At 35.0% G+C, this 23,608-nt stretch overlaps 1 protein-coding gene across 4 annotated transcripts in view; it reads left to right on the top strand.

Annotated features, from left to right (window-relative positions):
- PFKP (phosphofructokinase, platelet) overlaps positions 1 to 23,608 on the top strand; it is a 44,182-nt gene that overhangs the window by 5,989 nt on the left and 14,585 nt on the right. For all 4 annotated transcript variants that reach the window (XM_027687008.1, XM_027687006.1, XM_027687007.1 and 1 more), the window contains exons 2-15: positions 2,343 to 2,416; positions 9,524 to 9,601; positions 11,866 to 12,055; positions 14,546 to 14,711; positions 15,386 to 15,430; positions 15,531 to 15,639; positions 16,091 to 16,186; positions 17,569 to 17,661; positions 18,034 to 18,159; positions 18,743 to 18,807; positions 19,486 to 19,555; positions 22,155 to 22,301; positions 23,144 to 23,214; positions 23,404 to 23,491. In XM_027687008.1, coding sequence (XP_027542809.1) covers positions 2,343 to 2,416; positions 9,524 to 9,601; positions 11,866 to 12,055; positions 14,546 to 14,711; positions 15,386 to 15,430; positions 15,531 to 15,639; positions 16,091 to 16,186; positions 17,569 to 17,661; positions 18,034 to 18,159; positions 18,743 to 18,807; positions 19,486 to 19,555; positions 22,155 to 22,301; positions 23,144 to 23,214; positions 23,404 to 23,491 — 1,418 coding nt within the window. The remainder of the gene's footprint in view (positions 1 to 2,342; positions 2,417 to 9,523; positions 9,602 to 11,865; positions 12,056 to 14,545; positions 14,712 to 15,385; positions 15,431 to 15,530; positions 15,640 to 16,090; positions 16,187 to 17,568; positions 17,662 to 18,033; positions 18,160 to 18,742; positions 18,808 to 19,485; positions 19,556 to 22,154; positions 22,302 to 23,143; positions 23,215 to 23,403; positions 23,492 to 23,608) is intronic.

Here is a 23,608-nt window from a genome sequence, read left to right as displayed (position 1 = left end):
GAGGCTTTATGAAATTTTCTCTATTTACAGACTTGAATTACTGCAACCAGTGTATTTAGATTTAGGCAGCCAAACTGTAGCAAGCTGAAGCTTCAATGTGTTAACTGTATTTTGTAGGTATCAAATTATGACATGCTTTAGTCTTCAGCCATTCTGAAATCTAAGCCACTTGCTTAGGAGCCTGCCAGGAGACACCCAAGTCCTTTTTCTGTATAAGGATATAAAATACACATCACCAAATAATAATAAAATGTATGTGGTATAAACTTAAAACGTTACAGTGGTGGTATTGGGAAGATGCTTTCTGTCTGTAATCTGTGGGGCTTTTTTTTCCTGGACTTTTGCCCTTTCTTGCAGCAGGTAAATTGTGAATTTTACCCATTTTTCATTCAAGAAACATGGAAACTGGAAGGTATTCACTAAGAAAGTATGTGGCTATATTATGAATATATATATATAAACCCTCCATAAACAAACCAAACCAAACAACAGCAACCCTCCTCCAAAAAAACCCAAAAAGCCAAACTCCAAAAAAACTTCCCTGCCAAGCAACAACAACAAAAAAGCCTCCCACACAACATGTGCATTAATAGAAGCAAGCCGTGGCTTTGGTGAAAGGAGTACTTTGTGCTGACGTCTTCCTGTTTGTGGAAAATGGCAGTGCTGTGGTGGACTGTCGGTTTGGTCAAGTTAAAGGTGTTTGTCTCCATTTTTCAGGGGACATGGTGTGTGAAGGGGTGGGGGTATTAATTTTGTTATGAAAACTGTTTCCCTGAGGAGATAACTTTGCCCTGTGTAGTGGATCTGTTTCATCTGAGATTTAGCATGATAACTTTCTTTTCAGTACAGGCTGTCAGATGAGATTCTCTGCTTTTCTTTGGCATCATCCAGTTCTTCGTCTAAAGCTATGCTTTTAGCTGTCTTGGCATTTGAGAACTTTTTCCAGCTCTGCCACAAGGCTGACTCTGGCTGAAAGAATTCTTGCTGCTATTTCCTAATACAGAATTGATTTAAAAACACTGTTACTTGTAGCTCTTAAGTTGAAGTGACATTACAGAAACAGCAAAAGCAACTTTTTGATTTTGGCAAAGTTAATTTTTTAGTTTCACATTGGTTACCTTCAGGGACTTCCCCCTGTGTTCTTAAGGAATTAATCTTAGAGAAAACCTCAGCCTCATTCTTTATTTAGACAGGCTGACTATTGCAGCTCAGTATTTTTTCTACTAATGGTAGATACTATAGAATACTTTGTGGCTTGCTGTGTTGTGGGTTTATATATTCTAGTTACCAACTTTTTTATTTCCAGAGAAGTGAACACTTAACATCTATATGAAACATCAGAGCTGACCTGCTGCTTTGCTATTTTATTATATTTAGTGCATCAGATTTGGAGAATTGGTGCCCAGTGCTTTGGATTGTCATGTGTCTTGAATCCCTTTTCAACTGATGTGCCAAGGCTGTTTCTTTTGGTGTAGCCTAACTACTTCTGCCTTCATGCTTTGCATAATCTTTTGTGTCTGTTATAGTTGTATGGAAGCAATTAGTTTATTACTTTTGAAAAGTTCCTGAATAATAGATATGGTAATGCAGTATCTGAAGGGATGGATTATAACAGAAATTCATTTGACCCATGCAGGGAGACCAGTGGAACTTCGTGTTGCTCGTGAGGTTAAGTGTTTGACCATGGGACTTTAATGGAAGATTTACAGGAGTATAATTGTAAGATGTCTGTGAGCAGGGAATTACAACTTCTGCTTACAATTCTGGAAGCAAAGTGGCATTTAGACACTTTTCTATCAAATGAGTCCGTGTTGCATTTTTTATGTTAATTTACTGCTATTTCTGTCTTTTTAAATGAGCGTCTGTCCAGGTCAATTTTTACTCCGTTCCCAACAAAATATTGTATGTATATAACACCTGTGTTATTTTGGAAATCTCAGAAAAAAGAACTGTTACAATATAATTTCTCATTTCAAGAAGCTAAGTTTTAACTAGCTGAATGTTTTGCGTTTCAGACAGAAAACTAATCATTATTGTGAAATTAATTTGCCTTCTTGTTAAGTAGCTGTTACTTTTACAGTGCTGTTTTACAGTCAGCAGCAATTTAATCTCTGATTAACACACATACTGGCATCCACATAATTATTGTAACAAAGACTAGGTCTGAACCCTTCGTGCTTATGGACTGAATGCACTGTCATTAGGCAAATTTCTGTTTTAATAGATGCTGGTCATTTTCTCTGAGAAAGAATTAATGTTGCCTTTATTTTTAAGACAATATTTGTAGCATACAGAAAATATTGGATGACCTATAACAATGTGATTTTGCTTTTTCTTCCCAGGTATGAATGCTGCTGTGCGCGCAGTAGTACGCATGGGAATCTATGTAAAAGCCAAAGTCTATTTTGTTTATGAGGTTAGTTTTTGTTTTATTCATTCTGTACTTTGTCTTCTGACTGCACTTGAGTTTTTGTGGAAACATCATGGAGATTAGTATAAATTAAAAATCTAGATGCCATTCCCTTTCATCATATGTTTTATTTAGTATTTTTTATTTTTATGGAAATTTACTTTTCAAAAGGTGTTCTGAAAATATGTAATTTAAAAGTAATTTTTTAAATGTATAGAATTCTTTATGTGCTACCAGAAACTTGAAAATACTGAGGAAACCAGAGATGGTTGTCGCCCAGCAGTGAGCTGTGTATCTGTGCACTTGTTAGATGTTTGACCCCATTTATTGTACTTTAAAAATACTTCCCTACACCTGGTTAAACTACTGATTTTTAACCTTTGCCTTTCCCCAGTCTATTTTCCTAGTGTATGATAAGGATGTGTCATCACCCTCATTTCACAGACTGTACAACTTGGTTTTGATCAAGAGTACTGTCAGGCTGGTGCCATCTGTCCTGGCTAATAGGTGGAAAGTTGTTACAGAAAAAAGTCAACCAACAAAAAACCAACCAAACGAAAACAACCAAAAAAACCTGACCATTAGTGGTGTGTCCAGACATCAGAATTTTTTGGTTGAAACTTGTGACTACCTGTGCGTAAAGATTGTTACTTGTGTAACAATTATGTGATACGAAAAAATCGTGAGACAAGTTTAATGTAAATGTGTAGGTAATACTTCATATGTATGTTTTACTGGAAGACTGTGTTAGAGTTCTGTATAAAGGATGCTTTCAGTTTTTATATGATTTGCTGTAAATATATTTAGCAAGAAGTCATTCTGTTCCCACTGGAATTCCTGTACAAATCCGTAGTAGTTTGAGATTATTACAAATCATAATAAAAAGTTGATATGGGGGAAAACTTGGTAGGCAATATTCCCAGTAAACTGTAATTTTAATGCTTAATATAAAAATAAGGAGTACTAGAATTCATACAAGTGCTAGGAAAATACTTTGGTTTTAGTTTTGTGCATGCCAGATATACAATTTATCTTTTAAAAGTAGCTATTTACCCATTTTTTTCCGTGTCTGCTTATTCCTATGGCTCATTTACTAATGAGATGCAAAGTATATTGAAATGCAAATAAGCAGAGGACTGTGCTCCAAAATTCTTTTGTACTACAGTAATACATCAAGTTGCTCTGAACATTTAGTGTGTGCTAATTACATGGCCAATCTCTGGAATTCCCTTGGTGTTCAGCTGTTTTGCAGCCTTGCTGAAATGGGTCAGATACTTCTCTGGAAGTAAGGAGGGGTTTTTGGCTGTCTTTAGGCCAGAACTTGGATTTTAATTTATTTTAAATTAGATTTGACTCAGGAATTACCACCTCTTTTCACCTTTTAAAAATTGTTTCGTATCACAGAGTGTATTCAACGATAAATTTCTAGAGAAATTTGAATATTTGTTTTTTCTGAACTTAGCAAAATAGCAATATTTAAGTTATCATGTTCCTCTCTTAAGTGCTAGAGCTTGCCAGAGTGAAGTCACAGATATTTCTGAATGAAAAGCAATTGTAAAAATGAAGTCAGTGTTGGGAGTTTTGAGTTACCATTATATATTGTCATTCCATCTTCAATGTAACAGTGTGATCTGGGACAAAAATGCACATTTCACTGTGAGTATGGGCTCTGAAGAAGATCTTTGCTTCTAGATTAGTCCATTCGGTTCTACATTTTGGGAAGTATCCAATGCTAAGCTTTATTCTTCTCTGACTTTGTGGTAATTGAAATATGAAGTCAGTTTTCTTTCACGATACATCCAAGTACTTCAGAGAAACACAGCTACAAGCTTGGAAATGAAACAGCTATTTAATTTCAGCCCTTTGAAACAGGAAACAGATGAAGGTGACAAGTGTAGTAGAAGGTAAAAATCTTAGGGTGAGACTTGTCACTAATGTTCCCTGTTATAAGCCTTTGAATGATGTATACAGAGATGTATTTTTGTGTATACTTGAAGTTATATAATACTCTCGTTAAGGTGTTTCTTCTAAATTGCAGTTTATCGAATGCAGACGAGTGTGTTAAGCAAAGAGAATAGTATATTTTTGGCCTACATTTTGAGTATACCTTTTAACTAAGCACACATATGTCAGGGGAAAGTGATAGTTGTATTGAAGCTGCTCTGAAAAAGTGAAGGAAAACCTGAAGTGACAATAGCCAAAAGGAGAAAAAAGTTTTCTTATTTGGATCCAGAAATTCAGTTAAAGGTCTCAGACTTTTCAAGCTTACTTTGCTGTAGTCATCATACACTCTTTTTCTCCTGTAGCTGTGTCTGTCATAAGACCTTTTTTTGCAGTGTAAAACCATCTGTCGTCTACAGCTGTGGCCAGAACTGGCTCCATATTCTAAGTAAAACAGTAACTCTGTTTTCCTTCAGTTTCCTAACTCCATTTTGCTTCATTTTGTGATGAGACAGTACCAAGATAAATAAATAAAAATTGATAATGATTTAGATACGTCATTTGGCAGCCTTTTTTAAGTTGGTTTTACTAAAGTCTAAAGAAAGAAACATTACGTATTGGAATTCATGGGTTATTTGGACATACTTCAATTCTCAAAAGGAAAAAAAAAACAAACCAACTTACATGAAAATTAAGACTATAAAATAATTTATATAAAAATATAATTTGATATATGCCATTTATATAATTAATATAAACCCCTGTAAATTTATAGCAATACAATACAGTGAATTAAGATTTTTTTTTAAGATCTTAATTCATTAAAATTAGCACATTTCAAAATTTTGCTATTAATTTGTGGAAGCAATGCTTACTCTATACAGTTGCTGTAGTTTCATGTGTTATACATATTATCATCTTAAAGTATTTAATTTTAGTATATAAACAGTCTGTAGTCACCCTTCTTGACTAGCATCACGTTGTTTCTAAAATCTGCCTCAGTCTGAAGTAAAATTTGAATACCCATGGTTTAATTTCACTCATGCTATGAAAATCTAGGAGATGGAAGTATGTATAGAGTCCCAGGCTGCTCTAGGAGGCTAGTTGACTTTTTTTTTTCATTAATCAAAAACTATTAAAGTCAGTTTGGGTTTTTTTTGTTGTTGTTGTTATTAATTGAGAATGGGACGAAAAAGTGATACCTCTCATTTCTGCCAACTCATTTTAGAAACTGAGGTCTTAAATATTTTTACAAATAACCTGCCCTTTTTCCAGGATTGAAGCACATAGTTCCCAGTGGATGCGTGCTCTTACTACTAAGCTATGGAGCTTTTAGATTCTTCATCTTGATTAAGAGTCTTTTTCTCCAGAGGCCAGCATTGGAAATGCAATGGTACGGCACTCACGGATTTCTGTGAGGAAACCTTCATGTCTTTTATGTGGTGGTCTGTGCACTCAGTGACACTGGTATTTTACGTTGTCAAGCAGTAGCTTAAAAATCTCAGTAAGTAAACTCAAATAACTTAAAACCCCAAATGTCTCACATGTAACATATCAGAAAGTGGCTTGTTGTTTTTCAAAAGCTTTTGTCTTGAGAGTTTAGACTGGAAGCAAGGTTTGCTGTCCCTGCTACTCTCTCCAGGAGTTGCAGAGTGTATGTATGTACCTGGTGAACATTTGACCCACAGAGGTTTCCTCATGTTCATCTCTGAATGTTCAGATTTTGGGTAAAGGAAGGGTAAAACATAAAATGGGGCACATATTCAGGTACTACTTTCTGTACTTTTGACAGTTTATTTTTTCCATTTTTACCCCCTGGTTTAGTATCTTAGTACCCAAGCTGCTATTTTTAGGACCTAGGTAAGGATTTATTTTTTTTTTAGTGTAAATTGACAGATTCCCACCCTCTTTTTATTATGGTCTGTATTTACATCTGCCAGTAACTTTTGGTAACCGTACAACTATAACAGTGTTGAACTATTTGTTAACCTAATTCAGGTTAAATTCCACCTTTAAAATGGATTGTCCAGCCCCCATCAGTGTTTAAATAACTAAAGCGATAAATGGAATCATGATCACTATTAATACTTTAGTTATAGTTAGTCATCCTTTTTTTTTTTCTCTTTAGATTTTCTTGAAAGCAGTTTTAATTCTATAGGTTGTATCTGTTAATAGCATGAAGAACAACATGGAAATTCTAACTACGTTGTTCAGAGGTAGCTTACAGATACTCCTCAGCAAACAACTGAGTTAGGAAAAGGTAATATAACAGTTCAAATAGATCAGGAGTCCAAAGGCTCCCCATCCTTACTTTGTAAGGGGAGGAATTGTTAACGCATCCCCAGTTCTCAGTTGCCTACACAGACGTGGATTCCTGATCAAAATGCATGAATTCTTTCTACTTTAAAAATGCATGTTACAGGAATTGGTCATAGCTCCTCCTTACTCTAACTATAAGATGTTTCACATCTTACAGACAGTTTCAAAGTAGTTCACCCGTTGGCTTTTTTCTATGTTTTAGATTCAGTGATATATGAATTGAGGATTTTAATCCATGAGTCTCATGATATGCATTATGTATATATTTACTCTATATTGCAGTTTCTGGGATGCATGTCTTTTATTTTTCCTCTCAAGTTAGCTTGTGGTTCAGCTTACTAGAGTCAGTGTTATGAACGGAATTAAGGTACACCACCACACTACTCTTTCAGGATTTGTTGCTTATGGATCTTTGTGTTGTTGTAGTTGTCAATAGCAATACCAACTGGAAAAGCTTTCACTCCATTAATGAATGATATAAGGACCATTGAATTCTTTGCTTTTAAAAAAAGGAAACTAGCAAACCTGTGATGAGTGAACTCTAGGAATTTATCAGCCTTCATCAAGCTCAGTAGGAACCACTGTAATGTTTCTTCTCTATGGTGACCAGTGACAGAACCTGAGGGAATGGCATGAATTTGTGTCAGGGCAAGTTTTGGTTGGGTATTACAAAGAACTTCTTCACCCAGAGGGTGGTTGGGTGCTGCAACAGGCTCCCCAGGGAAGTAGCCACAGCACTAAGCCTGACAGGGTTCAAGAAGCGTTTTAGCAATACCCTCAGGCACACGGTGTGACTCTTGGTCCTGTGCAGGGCCAGGAATCGGACTCAATGATTCTAGTGAGTCCCTTCCAGTTCAGCATATTCTGTAATTCTTTCTGAAGATCTTTGCACTTTATCTGAGAAAGAATTTTTTTTTTTAAGTTGATGTGTAGATTAAGCATTATTCCTTTTCCAAGTTGCCGTAATTTTGAAGAAATAATGTCTTGGCTTCAAGTCACTATGTGTATACCTGAGCATCCAGGACAGTATGTGCTGCATGTAGGGACCTACAAGGAAGCTGGAGAGAGATGCTTCATCAGGAGCCATAGTGATAGAAAAAGGAGTAATACATTCAAACTGAAAGTGGGGAAATTTAGGTTAGATATAGGAAGAAATTCTTTGCTGTGAGAGTGATCAGTCACTGCTACAGGTTGCCCAGAGAAGCTGTGGATGCCTCATCCCTGGAAGTGTTCAAGGCCAGGTTGGATGGGCCCCTAAACATTGTAACAAGATGATTTTTAAGGTCCCTTCCAACCCAAACCATCCAATGTGTATGCATTAGATGTATGTCAGTTATCTGGAGAGTGTACATGATACTGAAAAGGTCTGTTGGATGATAGAAATTAGAGACAGGTGGTTTTCCATCTGGATGTTTCCTTGCTCTTACTTGATCATCTTATATGTAAGTCAAGACTTTTTCTGCTTTTGCTTAGAATCTGTACTTGAATCCTAGAAAGCTTAATTTGAGTAACTTGTACTTTTACTATGCCCAGGTTATTTTTATATTTTTATCCTCTCCCGATAGTAAGGACTCAAAGTTTGACATAGTATTCATATAATGTATATGGCTTTTTAAGCCTCTGTAGGCTTAGCACATTTCACCACTTACTGAATAAAATCTGCATATACTCTGAATCATGCCAAAGTAAATTTCTCTAATTTATAATGTCAGCTTTGCTATCTTCTGAACTCCCTTCTTTTTCTAGTTCTACCTGATTTTTTTTTGAGAACCCTAAAGCTAAATACATACAGTTTTGCAAAAACTGCATATAAAAAAATGGTAACTAGTTGTTCCTTGGCATGGGGAATATCTACATGTAATCTAAAAGTGGAGACATAAACATTGTCATGGTTATTTTTGTTTAGTGGGTTTTTGTTTCTTTCTTTAACCTAGAGTATTTTTCCCCTTGGATTTAAATAAATGTTAAGAAGCTGAATGGTAATTTCAGTTTTATTCTGGTATCTCTGTCAATTAGGATTTTCCAGGTTAGAACTTTGCTGTATTTTCTTATTTTTTTTTTCTAAATCAGTATTCACAATATCACCTAATGGAAAAGACTCTATAATTGTCATTCTGCTAGTATTTGTGTAGACAGGTATGACAAAACCCTTCAGCTGCACACTGGATAGTTTTCCTTCTTTCTAATAAGTGTAGTTCTTTCCATAGTACAGCATGCAGTGGTTTCTGAAGACCATTTAAGTTAAGATATTAAGAATTTCTTAAATGCATAACTAAAAATTGTAATTTCCTATATTAAATTTCTTTATTTATTATGGAGCTGCCTCAAAAAAAAAGATTATATGACCTGATTTCTTTTATGAAAAAATTTTGGTTATTACTCTTTATTTTGTTTTGCTTATACCAACTTGGAGGGAAAAATATACAATGTGTTACAAAGGTAGATTCCTAAGATCACAACCTCAGGCTGAGGTTCTGTTTTTAAGAAACATATTTTATAATGTGTTTCAAAGTTCTTTGTAGTTGTTTTTTTTTGAAGTTACTATTTATTCCTAAGAAAGGAGTAACACACTGACATTCTAGTTTAATAGCTGTTTAATCTGTGTAAAGTATTACTTTATCTTCAAGTTGTCTTTGGAACTGGTCTTTTAGGAAGGGGGTTTGCTTTGCCTTTTTCCCCCATTAAAAAAAAGCAATGATACCTGCTTGAATGTTGTTTCATTTAAATTGAGTATTTTTTTAATTCAGTGTTTTTAATTACTTAAAGTTGCATTGAAATACACAAGGTGAGTATTACTGCAGTGGAAATTTTATGCCATTTTTAAGTCAGATTTCTGAAATACTTCTCTTTCAGGGTTACCAGGGAATGGTTGATGGAGGTGATAATATTGTAGAAGTTTCATGGGAAAGCGTTTCAAGTATCCTGCAAGTGGTGAGTGTTAAGGGGTGGGAGTGGGACACAAACCCTCTTTATTTAAAGAAAAGAATCAAAATTTTAGATCCAGGCAGCCACTGTAATTATGTATTTGAACTCTGTGATGACTGAGCGACCAGCACGCACCACTTTCAGTAGAGCCTGATTTCTACAGTATGGATGTCTGATACTTTCTAAAGATCTTGGTGTGCTCCTGTATTTGGTGCACAGAAATAATCTTGAAAACCTTTGTCCTAGATTTTCAACATCACATGTCATTAGCCTCCTAAAGCCATATTGAGAAGTCTATATTTAATAAAAAAGACATTATAGGGCCAAAACATGAAACAACTGCGTTTTGTAAGGCAAATGTTTTCTTACGAAACCCTGTTGGCTTTCTGTGTAAGTGGATTTGGAATTACTGTAATGGATGTAATTACAGTGCAGTTCTGCAGAGCTCAGGTAATACCAGTGACTTTGTACGTTTTTATTACAACGTTTCTGCAGTGTGGCCTTTTGGATCTCCTCAGCTTTTGCTCAGCATGGTAATGTTGTTACCTCTTCCAGAGCAGGTGCTATGTTTGGCGAAGAGGCCTTACTGCTTGCCAGGCTTTCTGAAAACTACCTCCAGGTGAAGCGTGGGTTTCTTTGGAGCTTTCTGTAAAGCTAATAAACATAAAGCAGTTAGCAGAGACTTTTTTTTTTTTAAACCAGTGCCCTGGAATACTGTGAGATATTTTGTCCACTGTGTTGGTTTTTTTTCTTTTTTTTTTTTTTTTTTAATTTTTCCCCATGTCTATCTTGCAGAATCTGTAAATATCAGGTTGAAAGGGACCCATCAGGGTCATTGAGTCCTAAATCTGAACAATATGACCAAGAGCATCATCCAGGTGCATCTTATGGTTAAGAGAAAATTGAGTTACCCTGGCCGAGCCAGACAGGAGTATAGGCAGGAGCAGGATTTAGGCATATCCTGTACATGTATATAGGATACATAGTATAACAAAAACATCTGAGCTTGATGGCTAGTAATTCAACAGACCAGCAGTGAAGCTGAGGATGTACCTTACAGAATGTGTTTAGTTGTTTTGACTGGAAAGGTTTATCAGCCCAACATATATTTCTGTTTAATCAGAACAAGTAGTACATCATTTCAAATATATAATTTCTTTTCCACTTAGACCTGTGTTTTTCGTAAGTTTGAAAATACCTAGTTTAGATGTGTTTTTTAGTCCTGATTTCTTTTTAAGAACATCTCCATTTTGTATACATCTAATTTTTTGTCTGGAGAAAGCTGAACTGCTTCTATTCCATTTTTTTTTCTCCCACTGGCAGCTGTGCAACCTAGATGGCAAATTAGTGCCTAGGACTGGCTTGAAAGCTGAATCATATATTGATAGGGCAGATCATATCAGTACAACCTCTGCAGATTTGAAACTCAAATTTAGATTGGCATGCCTGATTTATTATAAGTTAAAGTGAAGGAAATGTTTATGCAAAAGGATTATGTTTGCAGGAAAGAAAAAGTTTTTGCAGTCTTAATTGATATTACTTTTTACTGTGACAATAAATAAGGCAAAAATTAAACTTCTCGAGTGACTGAACAACATAAACACAGAAGATGTGTAAACAGTGTGTTTTCAGCAAGATGCCCATGAATTTTGTGAAATGACAGGGCACTTCAGTTATTTTTGAAAACAATAACTATCATTTCTGAAGGAAGTTCTTTAAATTATATTAATAAACGCAGCAGATAATTATAAATCAGAAAATTTAGCATTAGTCTGATCTATAAGGCATTAAAGGCAGTTCTTTCTGTAATTCAGTGGAATGACAATAAATGCTAATTTTGAATTTTAGGGATATATTTTTTCTCTTACTGTAATGTATTTCATGATATTGGGGGGAAAATGTCACTAAAGCAAACTCATCTAAATACTTAACTACTTAGTATATTACTCTCACCAATGTCATTACATATAGATAATAATTAGCCTATTTATTGTAATGCTACTGAAATTAATCCCAAATCATTTAACATTTTCCTTCTGGAGTAGCTCTTTATCAGTAATTTTTGAGTGTTTTTTTCATTTTTCCCTGTGTATCTGTTCTTGAGAACACAAATTCCCGCAGGTTTGTTAATTCTTTGTTCATCATCACTTTTTACTCACTGTAAAATTAAAGATGGATGTTATGTTACAACATTCATCGTTAATCCATCTTAAAAATATACAGTGATATACTGGACTATAAACTAAAACTGCTGTACTTCCTTTTCCTAGGGAGGTACAGTTATTGGCAGTGCACGCTGCAAATCCTTCCGTACACATGAGGGCCGCCTGCAGGCAGCCTACAACCTGGTCCAGAGGGGGATCACCAACCTCTGTGTGATCGGTGGGGACGGCAGCTTAACCGGCGCCAATCTGTTCCGGGAGGAGTGGAGTGGACTTCTGGAAGAACTGGCACAGAACGGTAAGTTTGCCTTTAAGACCCTCTAGGCTTCCAGTCCGACCTGCAGGGAAGTTATGCACCCTAAAGTATAAATCCAAAAACTATATCCAGAGAGTATTTCTAAAGTTCAAAAGTCAAATGCATTCATTCTAGGAAACTGTATGATTCTTCATAAAATAAAGTTTTTGATTTCTGTACATCCTCTCATGCATATCATAAAGGTTCGAAAAGGACAAATAAGTTACTGGGCAACAGTCTGTGTGCCTTTTTTCCTCTATTATGAATCATTTTCAGGATCTGAGCTTTGAACCTTCTGCTTGAAAAGCCGTATGCCCTCATATCCAAACTGAGGTGGTAATTCCTTTCCTACAACAAGCTACACGTTTGGCTGTTATAAAATTATGATGTCACTATTTTTTGAAGATCAGAACATTGTGTGGCTGTTGATGAAAGTACGTCCAGCCCAGTAGCTGTCTTTGATAGCATCTAAGAGAATGCATAGGGAAGAGTAAAAGAGTAAAATAATGCTGTGTTGATATTATATGTTATTCATAATATGTAAATACTCTGATAGGTTCCATCCATTTCTGCCTTCAGGACTTCCTGAACCAGATGCTATTAGCAGTCTTTAATGAATTTTTCTTCCATAAATGTATACAGTCTACTTGAAAGCATACAGAGTTTTGCTGAAAGCATTGTGTAGCAAGGAGTTCTACAGCTTCACTGAATAATGAAGATTGGGAAGAATCTTCTTCTGTTTATTTTGATCCTGCTGGCTTCTAGTATCGTTTGATGTCCTGTAATTTTTGTATTAGAGCAAACAGTGAACGATCAATCCTCCTTCCTCTCTGCATGCCACTTGAGATTTTACAGCTGTCTTATTTTCCCTTCATCATCTCTTTTTCTAGATGGAAGAGTCCTAGTTTGCTTATTTGTTCCCTATATGTAAGTTCTATACCTTTGATCATCTTTGTTGCCCTTCTCTGAACCTTTTCCAGTTCTACCATGTTTTGAGGTGGGGAGGACCACAACTGCACCCAGTATTCAAGATGAGGGCAAACCATGGATCTACACAGTAGTATAATGATCTTTGTTTTGTTCTCTATTCTCTTCCTAATATTTTCTAATATTTTGATTTTTTTTTTGACTGCTGTTAAGCATTGAAGCTGATTTATTAATGAAAACAGCATTATAATATTATGCTGGAAATAGCATTATTTTGTTTGAAATGTTAGGGTACATTTTTCATGTGTCTTAGTTTACATTTATCTGTAATGAATTCCATCTGATACTTTACTGCACATTGTGTCTTGCTAGTCTTCTTCATTTCTTCTCAGACGCTCCATACTTTTAGAACCCAAATAATTCAGTTTGATCAGTAAACTTTGGCACCTTGCTGCTCATTCCCTTTTCTAGGTTATTGCTGAGTGTGCTGAACAGTGCAGATCCCTGTAGAACTCCATTGGTTACCTTGCTCAGATACAAGAACTTGCATTTACCATGGCCCTCTGTCTTATTTTTTCCCCTCTGTTTCACGTTATTTACCCCATGAGAATATTTCTCTCTTATACGGTGACTATTTAGTTTCCTCAAAATCCTTTGGCAAAAGACCTTGTCAATGGCTTTTTGGAAATCTGAGTAGAATGCTTAAACCAGATAGCCCTTATTCATGTATTAAGTCACCTTTGGAACTCTAGAAAAGGTTTGTAATGCATGGTATACATTCATAAAAAACATTTTGATGCTTCTTCACAATGCTGTGTTTATCTTCATGGACATTAGTTATATTTTTCATTATGGTTTCTACTGTTTTTCTCTAATATAGACATTAAACACACTGATACATAGTTTTTGAATCCTATATTAAAAATTTGGTATTATATTTACTACCATCCCATCCACAGATACTAAGGTAGTTTTAAGTGCTTAAGCAGCTAAGGTACTTCATCCTTGAGATCCTTTAGAACTCGTGGATGATGCAGCATTTTCACTGGTGTCTTGGGAGACACAGCTAAGACTTAGAAGCTTTTCTGTTCTGTTTGCTTATTAATAATGAAATCAAGAGCCTTTCAGTGTTGAAGAAGAAAAATCTTCAAAAGTTTGATGCTGGTTTTTAATTGTTTACATATACCCATAATCACATCCACTTCGCATCCTTTTACTTCTTCATTGCATATTATACACTGAGACTGCAATTTGAATAATACTGTGTAAAGTCAAAACCATCAATTTTAAGGTTAGTTACAAAACTTGATAATTTGCTGACACTTTGAGATGGACTGAAAAGCTCTTATTTCCTTCCTTACTGTAAGGAGTTCTGTGCAGGATTGTTTTGTTTGGATGTTTGATTGGCTTTTGTTTGTAGTTTCGACTAACCTTGTTACCTAAAATATCTAAACATAATTTAATGTTTGGATATGTTTAATTTACAAAAGTAGAGCACTCAAGCAATATGTCTAATTAATTTTTTTTAATAGTTTTACAGCTCTTTCTCTGGATACTTCTTTACAGGAAAGATTGATGCAGAGGCTGTTAAGAAATATGCTTACCTTAACATTGTGGGAATGGTTGGATCCATAGACAATGACTTCTGTGGCACTGATATGACCATAGGTACTGACTCAGCTTTGCACAGAATAATTGAAGTTGTTGATGCCATCATGACCACTGCTCAAAGGTAAATTGTGCAAATTATAGAGATCGATAACAAATATACAGTCGTTCATGCTTCAAATCAAAGTTTGCTATTGCTGTACAATAGTGAAGGATTTAAGTTAATTTTAAAGAGAGATTAGGTAAGTGGGATTTTTGGGAATCAAAGTTCTTCTTGACTTCATCTTTCAAATGTCTTGGTTTCTCTCTGTCTTTGTAATTGTTTTTTCATCATTGCTGTTGTGGCAGCACTTTAAGCATGTGATTGTAGACACTACATCAGCTTTAGTGGCAGACTTTGGTTTTTAGTATGTTTTTAGTCTTTCATAGTCTATTAGAAAAGATCCAGGCACACTTTGAATAGTACAAAATAGCATGTTCGTATATAAGCTTTGTTTCAGTAAAATTAAAGCAATTAAATTAGTAATTTTTTTTAATACAGGTATATCATTGCAGTTCTTAACTATGGATCTTCATCATTTACATTTTCAGTAAATGTTCACATCTCCCAGCTGCCCATACATGTTTTTGAATAAAGTAGTAGTGAAAAGAAATAATGCATTGGAAGATACATAATTTTAAATACATTGTTTAGTGTGACCTTCTGTTTTGCTAATGAATTCTGTGTTTGGTTAGCATGGCAAACACAGGCTGTTTCTTGATATCAGGTTCAGTTAATTTGCTTTCTTATTTTTACAGCCATCAGAGGACATTTGTTCTGGAGGTTATGGGAAGACACTGTGGGTATGTATTGTCTTCAGCATTTTGTGTCTTGTACAGGTATAATTATGAAAGGTGGAGAAATATGAACCATAAATATCTAATCATTTGTTCTGTTTATTAGGTATCTAGCTCTGGTTAGTGCCTTAGCCTGTGGTGCAGATTGGGTATTTATTCCTGAATACCCTCCAGAAGAAGGCTGGGAAGATACAATGTGTGTTAAGCTTTCAGAGGTAATCAATTAATATGTTCGAGATTCCCTGATGACTTTGCAGATATTTATTTGAAAGTAGTGATTAAAAAATATGATCAGGACTTTCAGCAAGTCTTCAGTTTTTGTGTCATGCAAACTTCTCTGTGATCTTGAACATAAGAACTGCATTCTGCAATTTTTTGGAGGAAATATATGACCTGCTCTGGGGATTACATAAAACTTCCTCTATAAGCAGTGCGTGTACCTTTCCTCAGTAATTCGATGTAAGATATTGGAACTTCATCAATAAAAAAACCTGTATGAAAATAAAATGTATGAGAACACTTCAAATATTAATGGTCAAATATAAGAAGTATTTCCTCAAATCCTAGAAGCTTAATGTAAAGCAATTGATCATAAAATTGTGCTGTAAATTCTTTTTTTGTTTGTTTTTTTTTTCTTTTAATTACATGGTTGTGCTTTTATTATAGAATCGTGCACGAAAGAAAAGGCTGAATATTATTATTGTAGCTGAAGGAGCTATTGATTGCCACAACAAACCTATAACATCAGAGAAGGTTAAGGATGTAAGTGTCAGCATCCCTATGATACACACTTCTGTTCGTAAGATGGGGCTTGCTGTTAACAATAACATTTCCGTAAAGTAGATCTGTTCCTGTAAGGTAGCTCATTACACAGTTGTATTTTTATATTTGTGTTTTGTATTCTGAATCCGAGTCCACTTAAAGGGAGTCTTTTTTAGAGGCTATTAATTAGAAACTTTTCTCCTTGTAATATAACATAGCAGTTCAAAAGCACCTGATTCATGGGTACCTTAATTGATAGAGAATTGGAATTCAGCTCAAATCAGTATTTGTAATTATATTTCACTCTGTATGTCTTGTAAAAGTATAATACTGGTCTGTCTCACAGTGAAATTATACTGTGTGCTTTGGACGAAGTCTTGTCACTTCTAAATGGTTGCTTTGCTAAAAATCTCATTTGTGTCTAAGATTAAGAAAACTTTTGAGCTGAAGTTATTTTGCTCTTTTTATGAAGGGTCCCTTTAGAATTTGGAAAATAGTCGTTGGCAGAAAGGAGCTGTGACACTTTGGGTTTACCTGGGGTTTATCTGTTCTGTGAATATGAAGTTTTGTTTTCCATAGCTGTCAGTTCAGGACAAATCTTTGACTTTATTCAGAATTGCAGTTTTATGAATTAAAATTTAGTACCAAGTGGTGTTAAATGTTCATAGCAGCAGATTACTGTGCATTTATAGAAGAAACATTACTTCCTTGCTACAAATTTCAGCCAGTTAATACATTAAAAAACTACAAATACTAGGAATATAAGATTGTGTAACTTGCAAAATTTTTTTCTACTTTATGCTATTCTGTGCTTATTCCTAACCTTACATACTCACTAAAGATATATTAATAAAGCATATCTTTTGCTGACTTTAGCTTTGATATGTAACAGAGAAAATGGAACAAAAGTGACTGAAAGAAATAGTTTTATTATCATACTTTTTACTGTGAGTTTTAAAGCCTTGTCAGATAAGGTTAAAAGTCATCCTCACTGAAGTTTTACTCAGAATCTTGGGACATGTAATCTTGCACATAAATTCACATGAAGTGAATAGAACACTGTAATTGAACTTACTTCAAGTATTAGAATATTTAGACCTGCTTTTGTAACTGTGCAGAATGAAGCCATTGTAACTATAGTTAAACCATTGCATCTAAGCCACTGTTTTGCCATTATAAAATGTTCCTTTAAATTAGGAACCTGGAGTTTAGGTTAGGAATAAACTAAAGAAATTCCTATAATATTTTCATTATTGTTGACATACTAATGTATAGCATATGTAGAATTTTATTATTTCAATGGCACATAAAACCGAGTAATGCTGTCACGTGTATAAAATAATGATGGTGATAAACCCACTGTATTTTGAAATTCTTTGCAGCTCGTGGTTCAGCGGCTTGGTTTTGACACCCGAGTAACTATCTTGGGTCATGTGCAAAGAGGTGGAACCCCTTCAGCTTTTGACAGAATTCTGGTGAGTGTTCCTAAAGTAACTACTCATGGCACCACATAGTACAATGACATTTTGATTATTTATTTGGGGTGGGGTGGTTCTTTACCTGATAAACTTCACAACTCCAATTATTATCTCACGGTAACTGTCTGAATAGCTCAAATTTAGAGTAGTGAATCGCTTTGTGTAGAGGAATCTATATTAGGATTAAAATGCAAAACTGTAGGAACAATCATCCATACTTAAGGGTACTGAACAGCCCACAGCATTCTCCTCTTGCCAAGGAGTAATTGGTTTCAGCTTGATTTACTGAGAAATCAGGACCATTTCTGTGACTGGAAGCCTTGTGCTTTTAAGTGTTTGCTTGAATACTCAAACATTATCTGTTTCCAGGCGAGTCGTATGGGTGTGGAAGCTGTGCTTGCCCTCCTAGAAGCTACTCCAGCTACCCCTGCCTGTGTTGTGTCCCTGTCTGGAAACCAGGCTGTCCGTCTGCCTCTGATGGAGTGTGTGCAGATGGTGAGTTTATGGTGGCAAAAAGCCAATTTATAGTTGTTCATTTACTACAGCAGACTACTGTGTACAATAATTGTCTGTTTCGTTAGGACACTAACGGGAATGTGTGCAGCACTATTGTGCATTTCGGATGAGTAATGAAGGTCATGTATGTTCTCTATGTGTTATTACTTATTTCCAAACTACTAAGGAACAAAAAATATATATATTTTTAATTTGTTTTAAAATTTCGTCTCAGATCTTCTATTTTTATTGCTATAACAAATTCTTCAGATGCTTGTATCCATTTACACATCATACCCAAGTCAAGTTTCTGCACTAAAACTGCTCAGCTTAAACTGAAAAAAAGAAAATGCAAAATAGATACGTTGATTTTTTTTTTTGTCCCAGGAAGGCTTTAGGTGTTTGTTTCTACTTTCTTCTTTTCCTGTACACTGTAGTTTTTGCTGTGATAGAAAGTAGCTCATAAATTGAGGAAACATCAGTATTTTTTCACTATGGAAATATAATAATATATGGGAATATATTAAATAATCAACTTCTTGTGTTTTTTAAACATACTGACCAATCAACTTGTTTTTCCAAGACTCAAGAAGTCCAGAAAGCCATGGATGAGGGAAGATTTCTTGAGGCTGTGAGGCTTCGTGGAAGGTATGGCCAATGGCTTATATCAATTTATTTGCTTTAGAAAAGCTGAACTGCTTCGCTGTTCTGCTGGAATGTGCCATTTTATTTTAAATATTTTACTGTCCATATGATTTTATGTGTTTGAGAATAAGAGAGGAGACAGAAGAAGAGTTGCCTAAATAGAATAATTGAAATTTTTATTTGCATATAAACGTGCAAAACAAAAAAAACTGTAGTTCACTGCTGTGTCCGACTAGTGACTGATAGTAGGCTGACTAGTCACAAGGTAAAGAGCTTCTGTGCTGTATGAGCTGACTGGTAGCAACCACGTTTGTTTATTCGAGGTTTTGAGGCCAATCCTATGAACTTGTTTGTAAGTAGCTGGTAGTTTTCCATCAGTAATGTTGGAGGGAGGCATCTTCACTCCTGTCAGGAGAGCGCTTTCTGTTTCAAGTCATTTGATAGCAAAATGCTTTATCCCCAATCCGAAAACTAATTTGCTAGCTATGTAGTTATTTTATATTTTATCACTGTTATCTTACAGGATTGAGTATTCTTCTGTATTCTCTCATTTCCACTTTTTACTGTGTTTTGCATTTGTAATAACACTGGTGTTAATATTTCACCAAGTGTTTCTTTAAAAGAGCTATGAGTTGAAAATTTACTATTTCATTTGCTTATCTTACTTACTAATTTATTTAGGAGCTTTGAAAACAACCTAAACACTTACAAATTACTGGCGCACAAAATACCAGATGCCGAGCTTCCAAAGGTAAGGGGGGTTTTTTGAGTGTGCAATGCATGTCTGCTTTTGGGGTATCCTAACAAATAGTGGTTTTTTTCTGCTCTGCCCCTCATCCTACCTTAATACTCCCTTTAGTTTATAAAATTAGTTAAATATTATAGAGAAAGATGCTTGCAACACACAACTTTGTTCTAATAATAAGTAACATTCCTTTCTGTCTTGTATGTTGGGCCCCAATTGTTACAGTGTCTGGTCCTGACAGTTACTGTTTTGCCCTCTGTTCCTCACCATGGAGAGAAGGAAGGGAGATATAATCACGATTAAGACTCTAAAAATCCTGAGATAAAGGAAGATTCAATATTAAAAGAATTCTAACCTAACCCTTCCTTTTGAAAGGCAAAATCACTTGAGCACGGGCAAGTCCAGGAATTCATGGGATAGAATATTGAAGACAGATGAATCACCTTTATCTGATCTAATAAGTCACTGTGCATAATACAGTAGTGGACATTTAGTTCTTTTCTCTTTAGTTCCTAAGTTTTGTGTAAGAGTAAATTTCGATATATTAGGAAGCAGACACTAAATTTTGTGTGCAAACAAATTTTAGATGGGATTTTTTTTTCATTAAACGTTTATTGAATAATTCTGGGTTTGATCATTGTTGGTGACTGTGTTACCTCATTGGTTAATTCCTCTTTTAGTTGTGTTTTGTGACCATATGTTACTTTATTTTCGTAATTCATGGTGCTGTTACGTTTTTTAGATTTTTTCCAATTAAATAATTGAGTAATGATTACTAATATCTTCTCAATATTATTAAGGATAAAAATGGCATTGAAATATAATAATGTCCTAAGAATGACCTTCAAAAGATCAAGGAATTGAGGATTTTTTTGGTGGATATTTAACATTTTCTTTGCCAGATCAGGTGTTTGAGTGGTGACTTTTTTTGATTTACCAATGCAAATTCAGGACTATTAGCTTTGGGCTTTTGTATTTTGTTTTAAAATACTTTGGCCATACCTTCTTGTGATGAATAGCATTAGGAGGAAACGTAGGCTGTTGTAATTATTAACTACTTGGATTTGACCACACTAAGCAAATCTGTGCTTCAGTAAAAGAGGTTGAATGGGAATTAAAAAGCAGATGAAATGTGCATGTCACAAATTGAGGAAAAAGCTGAACTGATAAGATCAGTAGAGCCAGTTGAATGCTCTACTTCAGCAGTGCTTCTGCACACGTTTGGCTGCTTCTGTTTCCTTTGCGTTTTTCAATGATTTTTTGATTGTACCAGAACTAAAAACGAAACCATGTATATTTTGTTTTGGGTCTCTTTTTCTGTCGGTTCGTTTGGGGGTGACAAGGGAGTGGTGTTAGTTTTTTGTTTGCTTGTTTTGGTTTTTATCAGGAGAAATTCCATGATCATTACTTGACACCTATTCTGTTATTTTTGGTTTGTATTCCCATCTTCCAGGATAGAGCTAATTAACTTCTAGCTCTACCAAAGAACCAAATTGATACAGTTTTGTCATATCAATAGTTGTAAATGATTTAGGATCGTCCTGCTGATCTAAACCATGATGGATTTTAGTATATTATGTGCAGGTTGTCAAGTTTTCTTGCATTTTGCTTACATAGTTTGTTGTCATTTAAATTCTCTTTGCTAAATTTATGCAGAGTGGTTAAACTTTCCCAAAGTTCAGGCATGTAGAGTTTTAATTCTTTACTTTTATTTTGCTCTGAGTATAAATTTCAAAGGTGTAAAGATTAAACAAAACTAATAAGTAGCAGTCCTTCATTATTTGGTTATGGATTATATCTGTTGTAAATCAACACTTATTGATGTCAGTGAAACTGTATTGATTTATACTGCTGACAGTTTCTTAATCAAAGAGAGTGGCCTGTGATTTATCTGAAAATGAGAATTCCATTTCAAGGAATGTATGATATACAGAAGATCTGCATTTCATGCTTTGCAGTTAAAATTTAATCCACAGATGCTTACTAGCATTTTACAACCCGTTGTGCTCTGGCTTTATGTACCAAAATATTTATTATTTCATGTTACATTTTAAACAGAACTTTCTTTCTTACGCTGCTTTTGGTTTAAATTTAAACCAAATTTGGTTTACGTTTTTTTTTTTTGTATTCAGGGCTTTTTTCTAAAAAAAATATTACCACTTTAATAACTTGAAGCTGGTTGAATAACACTGGCCAGGCTGGATGGAACTCTGAGCAACCTGGTCTAGTGAAAGGTGCCCATGGCAGGGTGGTTGCAACTTGATGATCTTTATGGTCCTTCCAACCCAAACCATTCTATGATTCTGTTTCTTGAACATAGCTGAGCTAGAATATAAAAACCTGAATAACTTGCAAACAAAATGAAAACACAATAAAGCCTTACTTAAAAACAAATACTCTTTTCTTTTAGAACTGTTTGTCTCTGATATTCTACAAGTGGGGAAATACATGTCTATATCTTCTAGTTAACTTTAATCTTCAATGGGTTTAGGGGCTTTGAAATTTCCTTTTCTGCATTCCAATATTTGGCAACTGTGTATGATGTACAAATTAACCGTGGTGTAGAAATTAAAAGTGCTTATTAAGTATTATTTTTATCTTTCAGACTAATTTTAATGTGGCAGTTTTAAATGTTGGTGCCCCTGCAGCTGGAATGAATGCCGCAGTGAGGGCTGCAGTGAGAGTTGGCATAACTGAAGGCCACAAAATGTTTGCTGTCATTGATGGATTTGAAGGTTTTGCTAGAGGAAAGGTCAGTATCACATGTGCATTAGCTAGTTATGTGTACTGCATCCCACATCATCACCTTTGTTTGTTCTTAGGAGGTATGTTCTGTCATAAGTGCTGTGGAAACTGCTTCTGTAGGTTCTTTAATTTCATAAAGATATATAAAACCCAAATTGTAATTATATTTCTCAACTATTCGAGTCTATAGAGTCATTTATGCTGAATATTACTAATCACATGCTGCAGAGCTACAAAATTAGTTCAGGTGAATCCTGTGTTCAAGTTTTGGTCAATGTCTAGCATATTGTCGGATTTCCACAGAATAACAGAATAATTTCTGATTCTGAACAGGGAGTTGTTGCATCTGTGTTCCTTTGCTATAAGAAACTTTGCAATGGAGCTTGTTGAGGAAGGAGGCTTCCACCCCCCCCCGATGAGTTAGATTCTTCTATTCCTGTTTTAAATGTTAAGCATCAGTTGGTATACTGAAGAGAAACTGAATACAAGGCTAATGTTGTCTATGCCTAGCTGGAGCCACAGGTCCCAAAACTAACTTCAAACACCTGGTTTTAGGTTTTTGTGTTTCACATTCAGTAGGAGAGCATGTGAAAATAGGATCAAGATATCAAACAAGGAGGCAGAGTTCATCATAGTCTGAAGGAAGAAAGAACAAATTGAATGGAAAGGGATTCAAGAGAAACTAAGTTAACCTCTTGATGCTGTTTTCTTTCTTTGCTGCTCAGTTTTAAGTGCCAAACAACTTGTTCCAGCAGTCTTACAAGAAGTAGTACCTGGTGTTTGCTGCAGATCAAGAGAAGTAATTGGATAATTACTTAACAGAATCTCCTTTGTTATTTCTATTCAAAGATAAAGGAAATCAGCTGGGGAGATGTTGGAGGCTGGACTGGTCAAGGAGGATCAATTCTTGGTACAAAACGGTAACAAACATATTTTTCCAATTGATATGATAAACTCTAGTGTTTTGGGGATTTTTAAAATCGTTGTGTTCCAGCTTGGGTATCTTTATAGTTGTTGCCTGCTCAGTTTATGGTTTCAGCTTAATAATTAGTTCTTATTGCTGCAGAGTCTGTAAATTTTTATTTTTCTTTTGATTTGATGATTTTTAGTACTCTTCCTGCAAAATATTTGGAGAAGATTGCTGAGCAGATGCGCACTAACAACATCAACGCCCTTATGGTTATTGGTGGATTTGAGGTACACTGAAATATCTTATTATGTCTAAGTAGAGTAGAATTCCTTACAAAGTGAATAGACTGTTTCAGTTTTTACCCAGTCCTCATGTAAAATGCATTTGGTTACAACTGTAATTGA

The sequence above is a fragment of the Neopelma chrysocephalum genome, unplaced genomic scaffold (assembly GCF_003984885.1).
Source record: "Neopelma chrysocephalum unplaced genomic scaffold, ASM398488v2 Primary Assembly neopelma1_72, whole genome shotgun sequence".
Classification (NCBI taxonomy): domain Eukaryota; kingdom Metazoa; phylum Chordata; class Aves; order Passeriformes; family Pipridae; genus Neopelma; species Neopelma chrysocephalum.
The sequence above is the reverse complement of the archived record's forward strand: the minus strand, read 5'-3'. Positions and strand labels throughout refer to the sequence as shown.